This window comes from Sorex araneus, chromosome 1 (assembly GCF_027595985.1).
Source record: "Sorex araneus isolate mSorAra2 chromosome 1, mSorAra2.pri, whole genome shotgun sequence".
NCBI lineage: Eukaryota > Metazoa > Chordata > Mammalia > Eulipotyphla > Soricidae > Sorex > Sorex araneus.
Window position 1 is genome coordinate 5540465 of NC_073302.1, and position 18254 is coordinate 5558718.

The 18254-nt window shown below is 59.5% G+C and overlaps 1 protein-coding gene across 5 annotated transcripts in view; it reads right to left on the reverse strand.

Annotated features, from left to right (window-relative positions):
- RALGPS1 (Ral GEF with PH domain and SH3 binding motif 1) overlaps nucleotides 1-18254 on the reverse strand; it is a 181825-nt gene that overhangs the window by 82609 nt on the left and 80962 nt on the right. For all 5 annotated transcript variants that reach the window (XM_055124067.1, XM_055124066.1, XM_055124065.1 and 2 more), the window contains exon 8: nucleotides 13812-13938. In XM_055124067.1, coding sequence (XP_054980042.1) covers nucleotides 13812-13938 — 127 coding nt within the window. The remainder of the gene's footprint in view (nucleotides 1-13811; nucleotides 13939-18254) is intronic.

Below are 18254 nucleotides of genomic sequence, written 5' to 3' on the forward strand. Positions count from 1 at the left end.
TCTGTAGGGGGGCCAGGGGGTACTCCAGCCTGCCTCAGTGGTGCTCTCCTGCTCTGCGCCCTGGTGAGCGCCCGCCCACCCGCACAGCCGGTGGAATGGGTGAAACCCTCAATCTGGGCGAGCCGAAAGGTGGGAAGAGAAACTTTCAAATTCCTCAAACCCACACTGATGGGGGGTGGGGGGTGTTTGGGGGGGGTAACACAGTGCCAGGGGGAGAGGACCATGGTGCCCCCAACCACACCTGCCTAGGGGCCCCCTGACCTCCCAGGGCCATCTCCTGTTTGATGATCTTGGAAAGACCCTCCCCCACCACCTCACCCCCCGCCCCAGCCTTGATGTATCACTGCATGTGTCACTGTCGTCCCGTTGCTCATCGAGTTGCTCGAGTGGGCACCAGTAACGTCTCCATCATGAGACTTGTTACTGTTTCTGGCATATCGAATACGCCACGGGGAGCTTGCCAGGCTCTGCCGTGCGGGCGGGACAGCAGATGAGGGAAAACCAGAGAGAGGATTGAGCAAACAAGGGGCTCTGGAAGCAGCCCAGAGCCCAGCCAGGTGCTCCTGCGTGTCCCTCAGCCGAGGGCCCCGGCACAGCACTGGGGGCCCGCCGGGGCAGGGCTGCACCCCCACAGCTCACTGCCCAGGCCCGGCGGGGTGCTGGCGAGGGGGGCGGGGAAATGTGTGCGGGACGTGCTGGCCGCCCCCCACCACATCCCTAATGGCGTGAGAGGTCAGGGGTCACGGAGGGGGTACTGGGCTGTGTGACAAGGATCGGGGCAGGGGTCCGGGTCTGGATGGGGCCCTCGGAAGTGATCCGAGAAGTCACCCACCGGGGAGCGGGTCAGGGACACCACCCCCAGAAAGGAAATCGAGGCAGCTGCAGCTCAAGGCGAGGAGAACAGGGACCCTGGGCCAGCCCTGGGGAGTGACGCACCCAGACATGGGAGAGGGGCCCCTTGCTGTCACGTGACCCTCTCTTCCCGCGAGACAGGGGTGAAGGGGGAGGTGGCGGGGGGGGGGATGGTGGGGCTGTCCGGCTGCGGCCTGGTGCAGGGCTGGGGCGGGGGCGGGAGCCGTGAGACGCAGCTGCTGCCCCTGCACCTGCGGAGCCTCACGCCCCGTGAGCGGTTACGTAAGGACACGCGGTGTCTCCGCGGGCCCACGAGCGAGCGGCCGCAGCTGGGCCTCGGCAGCGCCAGGACGCGCGAGGCCTGGACGGTGTCCCGGAGGCCGCTGGCCCCGGCCCTGGCACGGCCAAGCCTCTGCTCAGCTGCTTCTGCAACGCGCCTGCCAGAGTCCTGAGCTCTGACGAGGCCACTGTGGACCCCCGCCCGGGCGAGGATGTGGGGGGCAGGCGGGGAGCCCCTCCCATACCCGCGCCTCGGCCGCAGAGCAGAGCAGGGCGCAGGGACATGGAGGCGGGGAGGGGGTCCCCAGGCTCCCTGCAGAGGGGGGCTCGGGCCGGGCAGGCGTCCAAAGGGCAGGCGGCCAGCAGCGCCTTCCGGAGCACCCCACGTCCACCCCCATGCCCTGCCCCCAGCCAGCCCCGCTGAGAATGCGGGGGTGCTCCCGGGTGGCCGGGTCACTGCAGAGCCTGGCTGTGCCCGCAGGACAGCCTGGAACACACAGGGCTGCAGGGACAGCCCACCCTGGGGGCCACTGGGGCCGGGGACCACCCGTGGGGGCTTCCCTGCGCCAGGCCAGGGAGTCTCAGGACCTCACAGCAGCACGGGGTGGGAGGGGTCCTGTGGTCACCCCCACCCCCCATACCAGGCAGAGACAGGAGGGACACGCCCAGGGTGGCCAAGCTCCCTCTGCCCCCCGCCTCACCCCGCTGTCACAGGCAGCTGGGACCTTGTGTCCCCCGGACAGGCCTGTCCCCAGAGGCCAGGTGTCAGCTCCCGCTAACCCAGGGGCGGGGGAACGTGCCCCACTTCCACTTCCATTTCTGGAGCCGCCAGACAGCATGCGAGCACACGCCTGCCAGCTGCCCACTTCCCCGGACCCCCACGGCCCGAGACACGGCAAGCCAGGGTGCCACCCATGACCCCAGACGCCCCAGCAGACGGGGCCTCCCAGGTGGGTGGTCACAGCGGGTCACATGGTTGCCCCGGCCCAGCCTCACCACGGCCCTGGCCAGCCTGGCTCCGTCCAGAGTTGGGGTGTGTGTGTGTGTGTGCGCGCGGGGGGCGGGGGGGCACGCACGCAGCTGACAGCGCCTCTGGGGAGTGAGGGAGCCCCGAGGGAGGGGGCTGGCCTGCAGGAGATGGGCCAGAACTCTGGACCGGGATAAGGACAGTGCCGCCCGCCGCCCGCAGCAAGGGACAGAGATGGGAACAATTAGCCAAAGCGAGAAGCCGCCCCCAGAGCCCGGAACTCGGGCTGAGGCCAGGCAGCGTTCTGGGGGCGGGGTGGGTCTGTGGCCTGGCTGACCCCCACGGCCCCCCACAGCTGCTGCCTTTCCTGTGGTCAGGGCCCTGCCGGGGATGGGGACGGCGGGGACACAGAGCGCGGACACCGAGTGAGGTCCTGGCGGGGACTCTGGGTGGGCACCTCCCCGGGGCACATCTGGAATCACTGGGGGGGGGGTGGCAGACATCCCGGGAAAGGGTCCTACATGTGCCCCCATTCCAGGAGGGGATGCCCGGTGGGCACTGGCAGAGGGGGACTCTCCCTTTGTTCCCTTTGTGCTCCCATGCCCGGGGGGGCCCCACGGAAGGCGTCTGTCTGGGCAGGAGGCACGGGGGCTCGGGACACTGCTGGTGCGTGTGGAGAGACGGACACCAGCGGGACAGGGAGGGAGGCGGGCTCTCCGGGCCCACCTCACGGGCTCCCTTCTGGCGTCTGTCATCTGCTTTCTAACGAGCGCATGGCCTGAGACCTCGGCATGCGGCCCCCCGGCCCAGGATGGGCTCTTCTTGCTCCCCAACAGGTTCTGTGGACCCGAGTGGGTCTGTCCCTTCCCCTGAACCACATGCTAAAGCCCAACATACACTCCATGAGGACCTTCCCGAGGGTACCCAAGCCCTTCTGGGCCCTTCTAGGCCCTTCTGGGCCCTTTGAGCCTGGGCCAGCTTGTCTGTAGGAACCCTTCTTCCTCACAAGCTCTCACACTGGCGCCCCCCCCTCTGTCCGTCAGGGGCTTCTGAGAGGGGACCGCCCCGCCCCCACTTCCTGTGGCCCTGGGATCAATCTGGCCATCTTCTGCCTGGGAGTTCCTGTTGCAACAATGTTGCAGTAAGCTTTAGCTAGCCAGTCTCAGGCATTTAGAAATATACGTTCTTTGGGAGGATCACGTAACTGTCTCCGGAGTTTTTTGTGTTGCGGCCTGCCGGAGAGCAGCCTGCTCAGCCCCCTTTTATTAACTAGGTTGAGGTTTTAACCAACGATATTCAGCCACATAGGCAGAATATGCAAATTAACTTAGTCAACGGAAACAGTATCAAAGTCAGTTACAAAGCCCTTAGTATAGTCCCTTAAAGTAACAGCAACAGAATAACGATATTTACATCCAAGCCTAGCTAGGCCTGAGATTATGGGATGGCAGATTTCATCCCAAACCAGATGGGGGCAACAGAGCAATAAACAGGGGCGCCTGCTGCGGGCGGTGTGACGAAAGGCTTGTCCCCGTGGTTGCTGCATCCCTACACTCCAATCTCACGGCGGACAGCAGTGCCGGGGGAGACCCGAGGGGGCCCCGAGGGGAACCCGGGGGGCTGACGAGACTCGAACGTGCTCTGGCTGGGGCTGAAGGCGGCTGGCTCCTAAAGGTGGGCCACAGGGAGGGAGGGACTAGAGCCGCAGGCTGGAGGGGTGCTGGAGCCACGGGGAGGGGCAGGACGTTGGCCCCAGGTGCTAGACGGCAGCAGCAGCTCTGGGGCACGGTCCTCCTGTCATCTGCGGGTGCCCGTGGGCAGCGTCACACCCCTGCCCCTGTGCGGCTCCAGAGCCCCCGTCACACCAGTCACCCTCCCCCTTCATGGATGCAGCACCCTCCCCCAATCCCGCTTCCCCCCTGCAATGCCAGGGTCCCGCCCCTTCACAGCTGCAGCGTTCCCCCTCCCCATGGCTGCAGCATCCCTCCACCCCGCGGCTCTATCATCTCTCCACCCCGGGGCTCCAGCATCCCCACCCCCCAACAGCTCCTGCATCCCTCTACCCTGTGGCTCCAGTATCCCTTTACCCGTGGCTGCAGTCCCTTGACCCCATAGCTCCAGTATCTACCAACCCTGTGGCTCCAACATCCCTCCACCCCATGGCTCTATCATCCCTCCACCCTGTGGCTCCAGTATCCCTTTACCCGTGGCTGCAGCATCCCTTGACCACATAGCTACAGTATCCACCAACCCTGTGGCTCCAACATCCCTCCACCCCATGGCTCTATCATCTCACACCATGGCGCTATCATCCCTCCACCCTGTGGCTCTATCATCCATCCGTCCTGTGGCTCTATCATCCCTCCGTCCTGTGGCTGTATCATCCCTCTACCTGTTGCTGTAGCACCCTTTTGCCCCTGGCTGCAGCATCCTTCGGCCCTGTGGCTCCAGTGCCCCTTTACTCGTGGCTCTATCGTCCCTCTGTCCTGTGGCTCTATCATCCCTCTGCCCTGTGGCTCTATCATCCCTCCGTCCCGTGGCTGCAGCGTCCCTCCGCCAGATGACTCAGCCTGGGCCCGAGCTCCCCAGGAGGAGGCCCCACGTGACCTTGCCCCTCCCTCCACTCCAGCTGCTGCTTGCGACCCGACCAAGAGCCGTTTCTCCAACAAACGAGCACAGGCAGCCGAGTGGGCTCCGGGCGCTCCCTCACCCCCACCTCTTTGGCTCAGCCATTCTATGGGGCCTTCCCCCAGACACCCCGGGCCCCCCCGGCCCCCTTCCCTTTCCCCTGGGTCTTTCCTTGTCAGCTCACATGCGGGGCCCAGATCCCCTCAGCCCTCCGCTTCACTGCAGCCCTGAGTGCCACTGTCCCCCGCAAGGCCCGTGACCTCTGGCGACCCGCAGCAGGGACCCTCAGGGCCGGCCGGGCCGTCCTCTCCCACTGTTCTGGGGCCATCCTCGGCCACACTGGTTTTGGGGTGGGCTGTTCCCGGCGGGGTTCGGGGCTCACTCCCATCCCTCCTGGTGGTTCGGGGGGGGGGCTGTAAGTAACCGGTGCCAGGGGTGGCCGCACGCAAGCCAGCGCCCTACCTGCTGTGCCATCCCCCGGCCCCCTGATCATCTCTCTCCAGACCCCCCTGGACCCCGAGTCAGGGATGCGTGCAGGAGCTGGGAATGACTCGCCTCGCCTTTTGCCCTCCAGAGTTCAGACCTGACGTCAGTCCAACTTTTTCCTTTCTGGGCTTCTGGGCCTCCCAAGCACCATTTAGGGGCCAGGGGCCACTCCTGGAGATACTCAGCCAACCAGACTGGGTGGGTCAGTTCTTGGCCAAAGGGCGCAGAGCTGCCCGGCCACTGTGGGGGGCTCCCGTGGCACTCGGGGGGTATTTGGGGGCAGTGGATTTTGTGTCGGGGTCTCCCCTCAGGCCCCACCGCAGAAAAAGCATGCTCTCCCAAGCACTGAGATCTCTCCCCGGCCCCTAAGTCTTTCGTTGTTTTAATTTTTATGTATTTACTTATTTTTCATTCTGGGGCCACACCAGGCAGTGCTCAGGGCTGACTTCTGACTCTGTGCTCAGGAATTACCCCTGGCGGAGTCTGGGGGGCCCCAGGGGATCTGAGGCAAGCGGCCTAATCCCTGCTCTTGCAGTCAGCCCTCTTTTACTGTGGAAAAATGGAAGGTTTGCTCCACTGACTATTTTTCTTCCCAGGGAGGTCCGGGTCGACTTACCAAGCGTGTCTCTGAGCTAGCGCCCTCCTCCCAAACGAGAGACCGGGCGACGGCCACCTCCAGAAGGATCTCAAGACTGTGTAGGGTCCCGCGGTGACCCAAGAGCTACACAGGGGTTCCCAGCAGGGAGAGCTGGGTGTCCCCTGGGCCATCAGCCCTCCCTCGGCCCTCGCCCGCTCTGCCTGTCACCAACTGGGCATTCCCGCGAGCTGCTCTGGTCTCGTGAAGCTGCGAGGCACTGACCCATTTCCCACGTTATTAGGATGATGCTTCTAAGTGGCCACGAAGAAACTTTTTGACACGAAAGTGAATCTTAATCTTAACATGCAGTCAGTCTTTCCCTCAGTGCTATTTTTTCTTTTTTTAATGGTTTCTAGAAACTCGGTGCCCCAGGCAGCAGCCAACTGGCGAGGAAACGCGCTGTGGAAACTGGAAGCTGGATCCCACCCCGCTCAGCCCCGCCCCCGCTCGGCCCCAGTGAGGACGCAGGGACGCCAGGGGACAGATGGCCGGGAGCGCGTGGGGCTCCCCAGAGCCAGCCCGGGCAGAACCAAGCTCCCCGCGAGGTTTCAAAGCATCGCTGACAAAACCCAAGCCATTATTAGCTCCGCAAGGCGATTCCCGGCTGAGGTCACGGCCGATGGCTTCCAAAATCCAGGGTCGGACCCGAAGCGCCTCCTCCCCCACAGGGAAAGGCCTGCGGGAGGATTTGGCCTGGGGAAAACACGTGATTTCAAATATCCCCCCTCCCCCCATCGGCTCTGCAGGCATTATGTAACCGAGTCCTCCGCGGGACAGGAGGGGTTTCCAGAAGGAATCCAGGCCCGAAACTCACAGATGCGGAAAGGCTGGCCCAGGGCCTGCGGGCTTGTGGGCGGGGCCCGGCTGCCCCCGCAGCAGGCCCCTGGCCCCGCCCCAGGTCCCAGCCAAGCACTGGTCACCCCAGGAATGCCCCAGGTCGCTGAGGACAGTAAGGCAGGCCGGAGCTGCCTGTGCCAAGGTGCCACTTGGATGCAGCAGGAGAAACGCCCGCTGGTGCAGGGGCCGGGCACTGCCCTGGGCACACCGAGGGCCGCTGCTCCGAGCCAGCCTCCCGGAAGGCGCTGCTGAGAGGAGGGGCCAGGAACGGCGGCTGCATTCGTGCAGGGACCCGGGGTGCGGGCGGTGTGTCTGTTGCCCAGTGGGGCTCCATCCGGGCCCCGAGGACGGCCAGCACGGCGACCACCACCCACTGCGGCCCCAGGAAGGGACGGGCCAGGAGGGGGCTGTGCCATGGGTCTGGCTGGGCCTAGACTCAGACTCTCCGGCCAGAGAAAGCCCAGGACGGCTCTGGGCCACGGTGTCTCCAGAGAGCACTGAGAAAACCTGACATGAGTCCTAGCTGCCTCCCGGGGTCGAAAAGCCAGGGGGCTTCCGGGCTGCAGCCGAAGGAAGGGGTGGGTGGGGGGCTCCGGAGCCTCCCCAGGAGAGCCTGGGCCGCCTTCCCCACCTGAGGCACCACCAAGATTCCCCCCCCCCAACGCCTGAGACCTCAAGGAGGAGGAGCCGTGGGCAGAGCACAGGAGGCAAAGCCCCTGCAGGGCGCGGCCCGGTTGGAGGCGGGAGTGGCAGCGCGAGGCAGGAACCACACAGGGAAGTCTCCGCAGCGGCAGCACGGCGGTGCCGGTGCAGTGGCTCGGCCGGTCCCCAAGGGTCACACCTCAGACAATGCAGCAGGAAAGCACGGGGCCAGGGGCCCAGTGACGCGAGTACAACACATCTCACGGGGTCAGCCGCACGGAAGTAAAAGCAAGTCACAAAGGGCTCCCAGGCCACTGTACCTGGGGGCAGGGCTGGAGGGGGCGACGCAGGGGCCTCCAGCTAGTCCAAAGTTCTGAGGCCTAAATAACCCACAGCAGAAATGTGGGGGTTCTGGGGCCGGAGCAACAGCACAGTGGGTAGGGCGTTTGCCTTGCACGTGGCCGACCCGGGTTAGATCCCCAGCATCCCATATGGTCCCCTGAGCACTGCCAGGAGCAATTTCTGAGTGCAAAGCCAGGAGTAACCCCTGAGCATCGTGGGTGTGACCCAAAAAGCGAAAAAAAAAAAAAGAAATTCGGGGGGTTCTGACATATGTGTCTGTCCTTGGGAGGCCAACTCGCTAGGGGAAACAAAATCGTCTGAATTTCTGAATTCTATAAGATGATTATGAATCCTTATGAGACACGGCACCTTCATTTCCGTTACCCTGGAGACATTTACAAAAACCAACAAAGTGAAAATGTTTTCTGGAACCCAGCAATGGATATCACCTATTCAAAACCAAAGTAAACATCTGAGGCCATGCGAAAACTGGAAATAACGGTGGTGGGAGGGTGTAATGGCAGTGGGATTGGTGTTGGAATAAGAACGCAATAAATCGCGTTGGAGCGATAATACAGTGGGTAGGACATTTGCCTTGCATGCAGCCAACCTGGGTTCGATCCCCCATATCCCATATGGTCCCTCAAGCACCACCTGAGTATCAAGTAACCCCTAAGCATCGCTGGGTGTGACCCAAAAAGAAGGAAAAAAAGAATACAATAAATCCCTGTAAACAATTTTATAAAAGTAAAATTCACTGTATCACTGTCATCCCATTGCTCATCGATTTGCTCGAGTGGGCACCAGTAACGTCTCCATTGTGAGACTTGTTGTTACTGTTTTTGGCATATCGAATACGCCACGGGGAGCTTGCCAGGCCCTGCCCCGGTGGCTCTCCCCGTTGGCCGCCCAGGTTCAGGGGGTCGATCCTGGGCCACTCGCCCAGCCGGAGCGGCCCAGGCCATGGGGCAGACGAAAGAGGAAACGAGGGCCAAGCCGGTTGATTGATCAGTTGTTGTTTACTCCATTCTCTCCACGCGCCTGTTCCAGTCTCTCTGAGCTCCCCATTTCTCCTCTCTCCTCTCTCTCCCCAGCACTCTTCCTCTCTAGCTCCTCATTCTTCTATTCCGGCTCTCTGGATTCTTCTCCCTCTTCAGTAGTCTCTCCCCTCTACTTGTGTCTCTGGGCCCTAGTAACACCCAGCAAAATCAACGTAAGAAAGCCCTTCCTGAGGGCCCACCAGGTTCAAAGGAAACACAGCCTAGGGGTACTCCCCTTCTCCCTGCATCTTAATTAACATATCAACATTAGTTATTTTTGTATGGGCACAGTAAGAGATACATTGAAGCTTATAGGGCAGCTCTCCAGGGAATGTCTTGCCACAGACTCAGACTACAGTGCTCAGACCAGATGAATCATTCCTAACTCTAGCATGGTCCTAATCTAGTTATACTTTTTGGATCATGACAGCATTTGTTCACGACCAAGCTCTTAACCTATAGTTAAGCATTTGGCACTCTGGCCAGGCCCATCTCGATGCCAGGGTAGCACACAACTCACCGCTTGCCCTGGGTCCGTCCCGGCCCTCGTTGGGACCCTGCTTTTGGGGGTGCTAGGAAGTAGGGGCAGCTGAGGCTTAGGTCGAGAGAACAGATGCCCAGGAGGAAAATATCATGTAGAGTCAAATGACTCCCAGGTTACAAAAGCTACTGTCTTCCTGTGCCCATACAAAAGGACGTGGCTCTGAATAAACTATGCAAAGGACTCAAGGAGAAGAGAAAAACAATATTTACAAGTCAACAGAGCACAAAGAAAGAAGTTACAAATAAGCACAGAGGAAAGGGAGCACTGTGATGGGAGCAACCCAATAAACCTAAACTACCTGAGGCTGTTATCCTACAGTCCAGGTAATTCACAGCCGTGTTTCTGTTTCTTACAATACTCGAGAAGTAGAGAAAACCCGAGTGTCTATTAAATGATGAACTAATCAATCCATGCCATGAACTAGTCACTTCCATGCAGTAGAGAATCAGGGGGCAATCAAAGGGAACGATCACACTCCCCCAGGCACCGCGGAAGCCCGGTCCACTAAGTAAAGACGTCAGTGGCAAAAGGCCACTCAGAGCATGGCCCCACTTGCAGGAAACACCCAGAAAAGGCAAATCTCTGGAGAAGGTCCATCCGCGGATACCTCAGCTTGAGAGTGAGAGGTCGGGGGACTAGAAGGAAAAGGGAGTGACTCCTGGGGGTGACTCCTGGGGGTGGGTGGGGGTGGTTTCTCCTGGAGTGATAAAAATGGTCCTAAATTGATCATGGTGGTGAATGCACAACTGCAAATGTACTGCAAGTGGACACCTGAACGTATCAACAGCATCTCAATAAAGGTGTTTGGGGGAAAATGCAAGCCCATAAAAATGCACTGCTCTCAATAATAATCGGACAAAACACTGGCACTGGGGAAGGGGGTGCAACGCCACCAGCAGGTCAGCCTGTGCCTGTGGGGCGAGTGCATCAGCTGCCTGATGGTGCCTTCAGGGTTTCTTATGCCTCAAAATTGCCACAGTGCCTTTGGCTGGGTCCCAACAACTTGGGGCCAAGTTTCCTGAGAAATTATGGCCAAAAGTTAGGTATGTGGGAGCCACACCCGCAAACCACCTCCCGCTTAGCTAAACAAACTTATGTATTGGCTCTGAGACCCATAAATAAAGGGATCAAAAACTTCAGCTGATCTTGATCATGGCTGAACAGACTGGGGCAAATCGGAGGGGGGCAGGATGGCCTGTGCCTGCCCATGCAGAGCCCCCAGCAGCCACTTGTTCCCACAATCCAAAATCACCGCCATACCCGAGGCCGGTCTTCACCACCTGGGGATGGACCTCCCTGAGATATTAACCTTTTTAAAATTCGGGTATATGGGTTTTGTGACTGGAATCTCCAGCTTTCTTAGGGTTGGGATGGGCTACTTCCCCCCACTTCCCAATACTCCTGGAAGCTTGGGCAACTGCCCCCATGAACCAACTCCAATGCCACCATGTAAGCTCTACTACCGGCCTTGCTTCAGAGACCCAGAAATAATCTTGAAAGCGATCAAAAGCCGCAGTTCCTCTTGGACCCGCACATGGCTGAACAGACGAGGGTAAATCGGAGGGGCAGCAGGTCAGCCTGGAGCCCACCCAAGCAGAGTGCCCGGCAGCTACTTGCTTCCACCACCCAAAATCGCTACTGTGCCCCTGGCTGGACTTCACCATCTTGGAATGGACCGCACCAAGAAATACTGTGCTCGAAATTCAGATATGCAGGTTTTGTGGCTGAAATCTCCAGACATTCTCAGGGTCGGGAGAGGCTACCTCCCCCCACTGCCCCGCACTTCCGGAAGCCTCAGCAATCAGGTCCACACTCCAAAGCTGCCACCCAGTTAAAAAAGCTCTTCCAGCCTCACCTTCCTGATAAAAATACTGGATGCTCTGAACAAACGCATTGACTTCTTAGTACCCCTATTGCAAACCATAATGCACAAAAGGAGACAGAGAGAGGAGGGGGTGTCTCCCATAGAGGCAGGCTAGAGAGGGCATGGGGGATGGTGGGAGGGAGACCGTAGGGGTGGGGGACATTGGTGGTGGGAGGTGTGCACCGGGGGAGGGATAAGTGTCAGAGCGCTGAGTGACTGAAACTCAATCACAAACAGCTTTGTAATGGTCTGTTTCATGCATATTCAATAAGAATTTAAGAAAAAAAGAAAAATAATAATGAAAGACTAAAAAAATTAATAACTATGGAACACTGCAGAGAATTACTGAGACCACCAGACAGCAGAGCTGGACACGGAAGACGCAGCAAAAGCAGAAGCCAAGGGAAATGAGATGCTTTGTTCTTCATACCGAAGTGAAACAATATTTATTTGTATACACACACATACATAAATGAACTCATAACTAAAATAGTCGAGAGAAACAAAAAAAAAATAAGGGAAACAGACAAAACAAAAGAGGAGCAGAAATTCCCGATTTCACCCAATGACGAGACCACCCATTGTACACCACTGCCCTTCTCTCTGTTTGTTTTGGGTCACACCTGGCAAGGCTCAGGGGTTACTCCTGGCTCTGCACTCAGGGGTCACTCCTGGAGGGGCTTGGGGGACCATATGTGGAGCCGGGGATTGCCGGCCGCGTGCAAGGCAAGAGCCCTCCCTGCTGTGCTGTGGCTCTAGCCCAACACCACGTTGTTCTAAGCAGGATGAAGATAACCTGTCTTGGGGCTGGAGCGATAGCACGGCGGGTAGGGCATTTGCCTTGCACGCGGCAGACCTGGGTTCGATTCCCAGCATCCCACTGGTCCCGAAAGCACTGCCAGGAGTTAACTGCTGAGTGCATGAGCCAGGAGTAACCCCTGTGCATCACCGGGTGTGACCCAAAAAGAAAAAATATAGAAAGAAAACCTGTCTCAGAGGGTTGTCACCTGGAAAGAAAAACACCCTAGTCTCAGAGAACAGCACCTGTGAGGCACAGTGAAGTGAGCAGAGGGCAGGCCAGCAGCGCAAACCACCTCTGATAGGCTGGGAAGACCGACACTGAGGCCTCCTGGCAAGAGATGACTCATGCTACGAGGAGATGCCAACTCTGAGGTCTGCGGAGCAAACAGGACTGTACCCCTGCACCATCAACAGGGGGTACCCCACACCACCAACAGGGGCTGGTCACCATCAACAGGAAACTGCTATATAAAATTGTATCAGAAAAACAGGAAGCGGGGAAAACGCCTGGTGCTAACAACTTCAAAAGTGTGGATTGAATGGGCAGTTTACCACTAAAAGTAAACTCACAAGGGTTTTAAAAGAATTAAAAAATCCAAATAAACAATACTTGGGCGTGGGGGGGAGGCATGAAAAGTTTGCCCAAAAGTTCTCTTACAAAAATTACCCTAGATCCCTGAAAATATTAACAGTCACATCTCTGAACTCTAGCTTCCTCTTGTTATTAAAATTATTTCGGATCATAGAAAGACATATTTTTTTTTCCATAAAACAAATATAACCCTCAAACTCAAAGTCAATGAAGACTTTTAACTATCAAATCAGCCAAGATTGACAAGAACGGAGAAAAGGAAGCACTGTTGTCCCGTTGTTCATCGATTTGCTCAAGTGGGCACCAGTAACACCTCCATTGTGAAACTAGTTACTGTTTTTGGCATATCGAATACGCCACGGGGAGCTTGCCAGGTTCTGCTTGTGCGGGATACCCTCGGTAGCTTGCTGGGCTCTCCGAGAGGGACGGAGGAATCGAACCCGGGTCGGCCGCGTGCAAGGCCAACGCCCTACCCGCTGTGCTATCGCTCCTGAAAATATGCAGTGTTTGTGCATGGAGGGAAAATGAAATGCCGCACCCTGCTGTGAAAATACCAACTGACGCAATCTTTACGGAGAGCAGGGAGAGCAGCTGAAAACCGTCATGAAAAGGATAATTTGGAATAAGCGTCGGCCCAACAACCACAGGGCAAGAACTTCTTGGGAGGTGATAACAATGCGCCAGAAGTTCATTGCAGAGCTAACAGCAAAAACGGAGAAACGCTCACGTGTCAGTACTGCGTCTGAGAGACGCGTCCAACGGGATGCACTCACAGCATCGCAGGTGACCACGGGACGCGCTCGCAGTAAACACGCGTGTTTTGCGTGTACCCGGACCGAGGGGGAGGCCTGCTGGGGGGGGGGTGACAAGTGCCTCTCCTTCAACTCACCACGTGTCTCTTCTCTACCCAGAAAAAAATCAGTCATCACTTTTTAGAGCGTTGTTGGCACCAGGCTGACAAAACACACACTCCACACACGAGGAGGAGACCAGCGGGCCGAGAGTAGCCCGAGCCCCTCGAGAGCAGGAGGCCTGTCCCTGTCACGCGGCCCTCCAGGGCCCAGACCCCTGAAGCCCAGACGCAGACCGACCCAGTGCGAAAGGCGTCGCCAAGGTCCTGTCCTTGGAAGGCACCAGCAGTCGGGGTCCACCCGAGGACCCACGCCCTGACCACCCCCTGGGCCCACCTGCTCGCTGGGGGTTTCTCCCCGGACACGCTCGAGTCAGTACGGCACCGAGCAGGTCCAGAGGGGAAGAACGGACGGGCGGGGGCCGCGCGTGGCAGCCAGGAGTCGCCTACCGAGATAGGGGATGCTGGGCACCATCTTCAGGCTGCGGATGTACTCCCGCGTCCGCTTGTAGTTGTCTTCCTTGGACATCAGGTAGTCCAGCTTCTCGAAGGTCGTCTTGTCCTTCCGATTCAGAAGCTGCAGCGAGAGAAGGGCAGAGGGTCTGAGGGCGGGGGGCGGACGGAGAGGAGGAGACGGAGGGAGGGGCCCGGGACGAGGACGCGGAGGAGCTCCTGCCGGGTCTCCAAGGCTGCGTCTGGGGGGGGGGGGGGAACGGCGAGGGGGCGCGGCCACTGCGCAGAGAATCTGACGCTTGGAAAATAGCGGGAGACAGACGCGAGAGCACCTCCCTGGGCAGGGCCAGCACCGGGCAGGAGGGGACACATCCATCCGGGTCACCCAGAGGGACTGAGCCGCAGGCCTGTGTTGCCCCCCCATGTCACCGGGGACCCCAGCCCCGAGGCCCAGCTGCCTATTCCTACAGCTGCTGCCCCAGGGCGGGCGGGGGCGGGGCCTTCCTCCAGCTCCGGCTGCATCCCTGGGGTCTGCGTGGCCCGGCCTGGCTCTGGCACGACCCCGCCAAGGAGGCGAGCTGCTGGTCACCTGCGGGGCACTGCGGTCAGCCCAGGCAGCAGGGGCTGGGGGCAGAGCTCAGAGCAGCAGGCCCCCCGGACCCTGATCCCGGGCGAGGCCTGCTCGGCGGGTGGAGACGGCCACGCGCGTCCCGGGACCCTTAGGTGGAGAGAGCAGAGTGGCAGGCCTGGTTCTGGGCCTAAGCGGAGGGAACAGCTCGAGGGTTTCTCCCGCGTGCCCCCAGGCCGGCCCCAGCCCCTGGTCTGACCAGGGCCCCCCAACACACACACACACACACACACACACACACACACACACACACACACACACACCCCACACAGCCCGGCCCCAGGCCCTGATCAGGCCCCCCCCAGCACACACACACACACACACACACACACACACACACAAACACACACAACACACAGCCTCGGGGAAGAGGCGTGTGGAGAGAGCTGGGTGTGGCAGCGCCGGGAGCAGGTGAGCAGAGCCCGTGCCCCCGGGAGCTGAAAATCCACGTTGGGTCCAGGAGCATAAAGGGACAGGGGTGCGAGGTCGAGTTCCTGCCAGTCCCGGCAAGGACTGGACAGTGGACCGTGCACTCCACAGCAGTGACCGGAACGGCAGTGTCCAGGCCCAGGCTGGCCGGCCCTGTGCACCCGAGTCCCCCCTGAGACCAGGCACTCCCCAGGACCCGGGGCTGCAGACCCCAGACCCACGCTGTGTCTGTCGCATCAGGACGCGGAGTGGACCGCTGGGGGCAAACGCTGGATGGCCAGAAGCCAGCTCTCCGCCATGTGGAGAAAGCGGGACGGCGGCCGGCCGTGTAACCGGCTGGCCGCTTTGAGGCTGTCACTCGTCACGGCGGCGACTGGGCGGGCAGGAGTCCCCGCGCCCACATGCAGCTCATCAGGAACCAGCACAGACGGGCCGTGTGATCTCCCCAAAGCCTGGTGGCAGAGGCGGGGCCGGAGCCGCCGCCTCCGTTTCCGGCTCCCGACCACAAGGATTAAGGGACACTGCTGAGCATCTGTGGGCGAGTCGCCCTACCGGGAGGAACCAGCCGCTGAGCCGGGAATCAAAGAACCCAGACAGGGAATCACGGCACGGGGAGGGGGCGAGGAAAGGGCAGAGACGCAGAGCCTGCCCCGTCAGCACCGCGGCTCAGCAGGGCAGGCCCAGGTGCGGGGGCTGGGCCGGGGGGAGCTCCTTTGGGGAGGCCTGTCTTCCATGGCCACGCTACTCCCAGCTTGGTGCTCGGGGGGTCACTCCCAGCGGTGCTCATGGGGGACCACGCAGGAACAGGAATCCATCCCGTTCGAAGTAGCCACTGAGCCGCCTCCCCCGGCCCACGGTGACCCCCGGAATTAGTGCAAGGAGCCCTGCTCTCCTCACGCCTGTCTCCGCCCTGGTCTCCCGCCAGGTCCCGCCTAGCTACTGGCCTCGCCGGCCGAGGGCAAACGGGTTATCATCTGAGTCCTCGGACCCGCCTGAGGCGGAAGGTCACCTGGCTGACTGACCTCTGGTTACAGCGGTGGCCCCGGGGCGGGGCGGGCAGAAGCAGCAACACTGGCTGCTGTTTCCTGCGTGGTACCCGGGACCCTCCAAGTCACAGACCCCCGCCCCACTCCCACGCCCAGAAGGGCTGCGTCTGGCCCACTTCAGGAATCCGCCCCGTTCGAATCTGACTCGGGCGCGTCTCACACCTGGGGTGCATCAGTCACACGAAGGCTTGGGGCACCGAGAAGACCCAGAACCCCTAAGTTCCCGCGCACGGATCTGCAAACAGCCCAAGAGCTTCACCCAGCACACGAAGGCACAGAGAAAGCGCAGGGAGGTAGGGCCAGGGGTAGCAGCTCCAGCCTGGGGCTGGTGAAGGGGTGACGGGGCGCCTCAGGCTGGGGTCAAGATGCAGAGTTGAGGCCGTTCGGGCGGGAGGCCCCCCCAGGTTCAAGCCCCAGCACCATGTGCCCCCCCGCCCCCAACACGGCACCACCAGGCCCAAGGACCGCAGGCTGGAACTGGGCCTACAACCATTTTTTTTAAATTAAAACCTTCAAAATTAAAAAAAAAAAAAGACCATTTCATATCAGAATGGGAGAAATCCTACAGAATAGAGTACATCTGTTAGGTAATGAAAAATCAAGTGACGTTAAGATGAATATTTAATATGAAATATACATAATATGGACTGGAGTGATAGCACAGCGGGTAGGGCGTTTTCCTTGCATGCGGCCAACCCGGGTTCGATTCCTCCGTCCCTCTCGGAGAGCCCGGTAAGCTACTGAGAGTATCCCGCCCACACGGCAGAGCCTGGCAAGCTCCCTGTGGTGTATTCGATATGCCAAAAACAGTAACAAGTCTCACCATGGAGACGTTACTGGTGCCCGCACGAGCAAATCGATGAACAACGGGATGACAGTGCTATAGCGATGTACATAATATAAAATGCTGGCAACACACACACACAAGCTGGCAGAAGGCAGATAGAATCCAACCTTCTATCTGAAGCAATAGCACAGCGGGGAGGGCATTTGCCTTGCATATGGTCGACGCAGGTTTGATTCCCAGCATCCCATATGGTCCCCTGAGCACCATCAAGAGTGATTCCTCAGTGCAGAGTCAGGAGTAACCCCTGGGCATTGCCGGGTGTGGCCCCAAATCCAAGAAAGAAAAGGAAAATGAGAATCCTACACAGTCCTACAAGTAAAAACCCTGGACATTCACTGAACAAAACGATTTCATGATAACAGTGTGAGAACTTCCGGAGAGCAGTGCAGGGGCGGGGTGCAGGGGGGCGTTTCAGAAAAAGGACAGCAGCGAGACGGACAGGCAGAGTGAGCAGACGCTGGCGGGGACGGCCAGGCTGAGGCCTCGCGGCCAGAGCACGGGCAGTAGGAGGCAGCCCCGGGACACACATAGCGCCCCTCTCCCAGCCCTGCTCACCCGGGGGAGCCTTGGGGTGGGGACAGGGCAGCCGGGCGGCTGTTTCGCCTCACGGGAAGTCGTGATTTGTCAAACACGTGTGCAATACTGGAAAAGGTGTTTTATGGTCGAGCATGTTAACAGATGGTTTATCGACTTATCAGACCCGGCATGTGTTCAACTTTTATTACAGAAAGTTGCAGCCTGAAACCCGCATGACAAGCAAGGGTCCTCTGAATCCTTCTGACGCTGAAGGAACAACCTCTGGCCGCACCAGATTCACACAGCGGTAGCTCAGTAACTCGCAGAAGACCAGTGGTTGGTTGTTTTTTTTTTTCTTTTGGGGTCATATCAAGTGATGCTCAGGGGTTCCTCCTGGCCCTGCACTCAGGAATTATTTCTGGCCTTTATTTCTCGGGAGTCCCTGTGGGATACTGGGATTGAACCTGGGCCGACGGCGTGCCAGGCAGACACCCTCCCCACTGGACTCGCACTCCGGCCCCGAGACGAATGGGTTTCAACCCTTGCTTGTTTGCTCTTGGGGCCACACCCCGCTGGGCTTAGGGCTTACTCCTGGCTCTGCGTCCGGGGATCACTCCCGGGGCCCGGGGGGCTGGGGATCAATCCCAGGTAGGCTGCGTGCAAGGCAAACGCTCTACCCACTGTACACTCTCTCTCCAGCCCCGGCGCCCAGCACTGGTACGAAAACTGGCAGGGTGAAAGGACAACAAAAAAAAAAAATCCCTCCCCACAAAAGGCAAAAAGCGAAACTATACAATAGAAGGGTGGACGAAAGGCCGTGGCCACCTATGAAGTGAACTGCGAGTATAAGGTAGGAATCACGTCTCTGTGCAGAGACTTTAGGAAGCCGGCGGTGCCAGTGCCAGCTGGCGGGCGTAGAGCGTGCCCCCAGCCAGGAAGGCGCTGAGCCTGGCCAAATACCTGAGGAAGCAAGT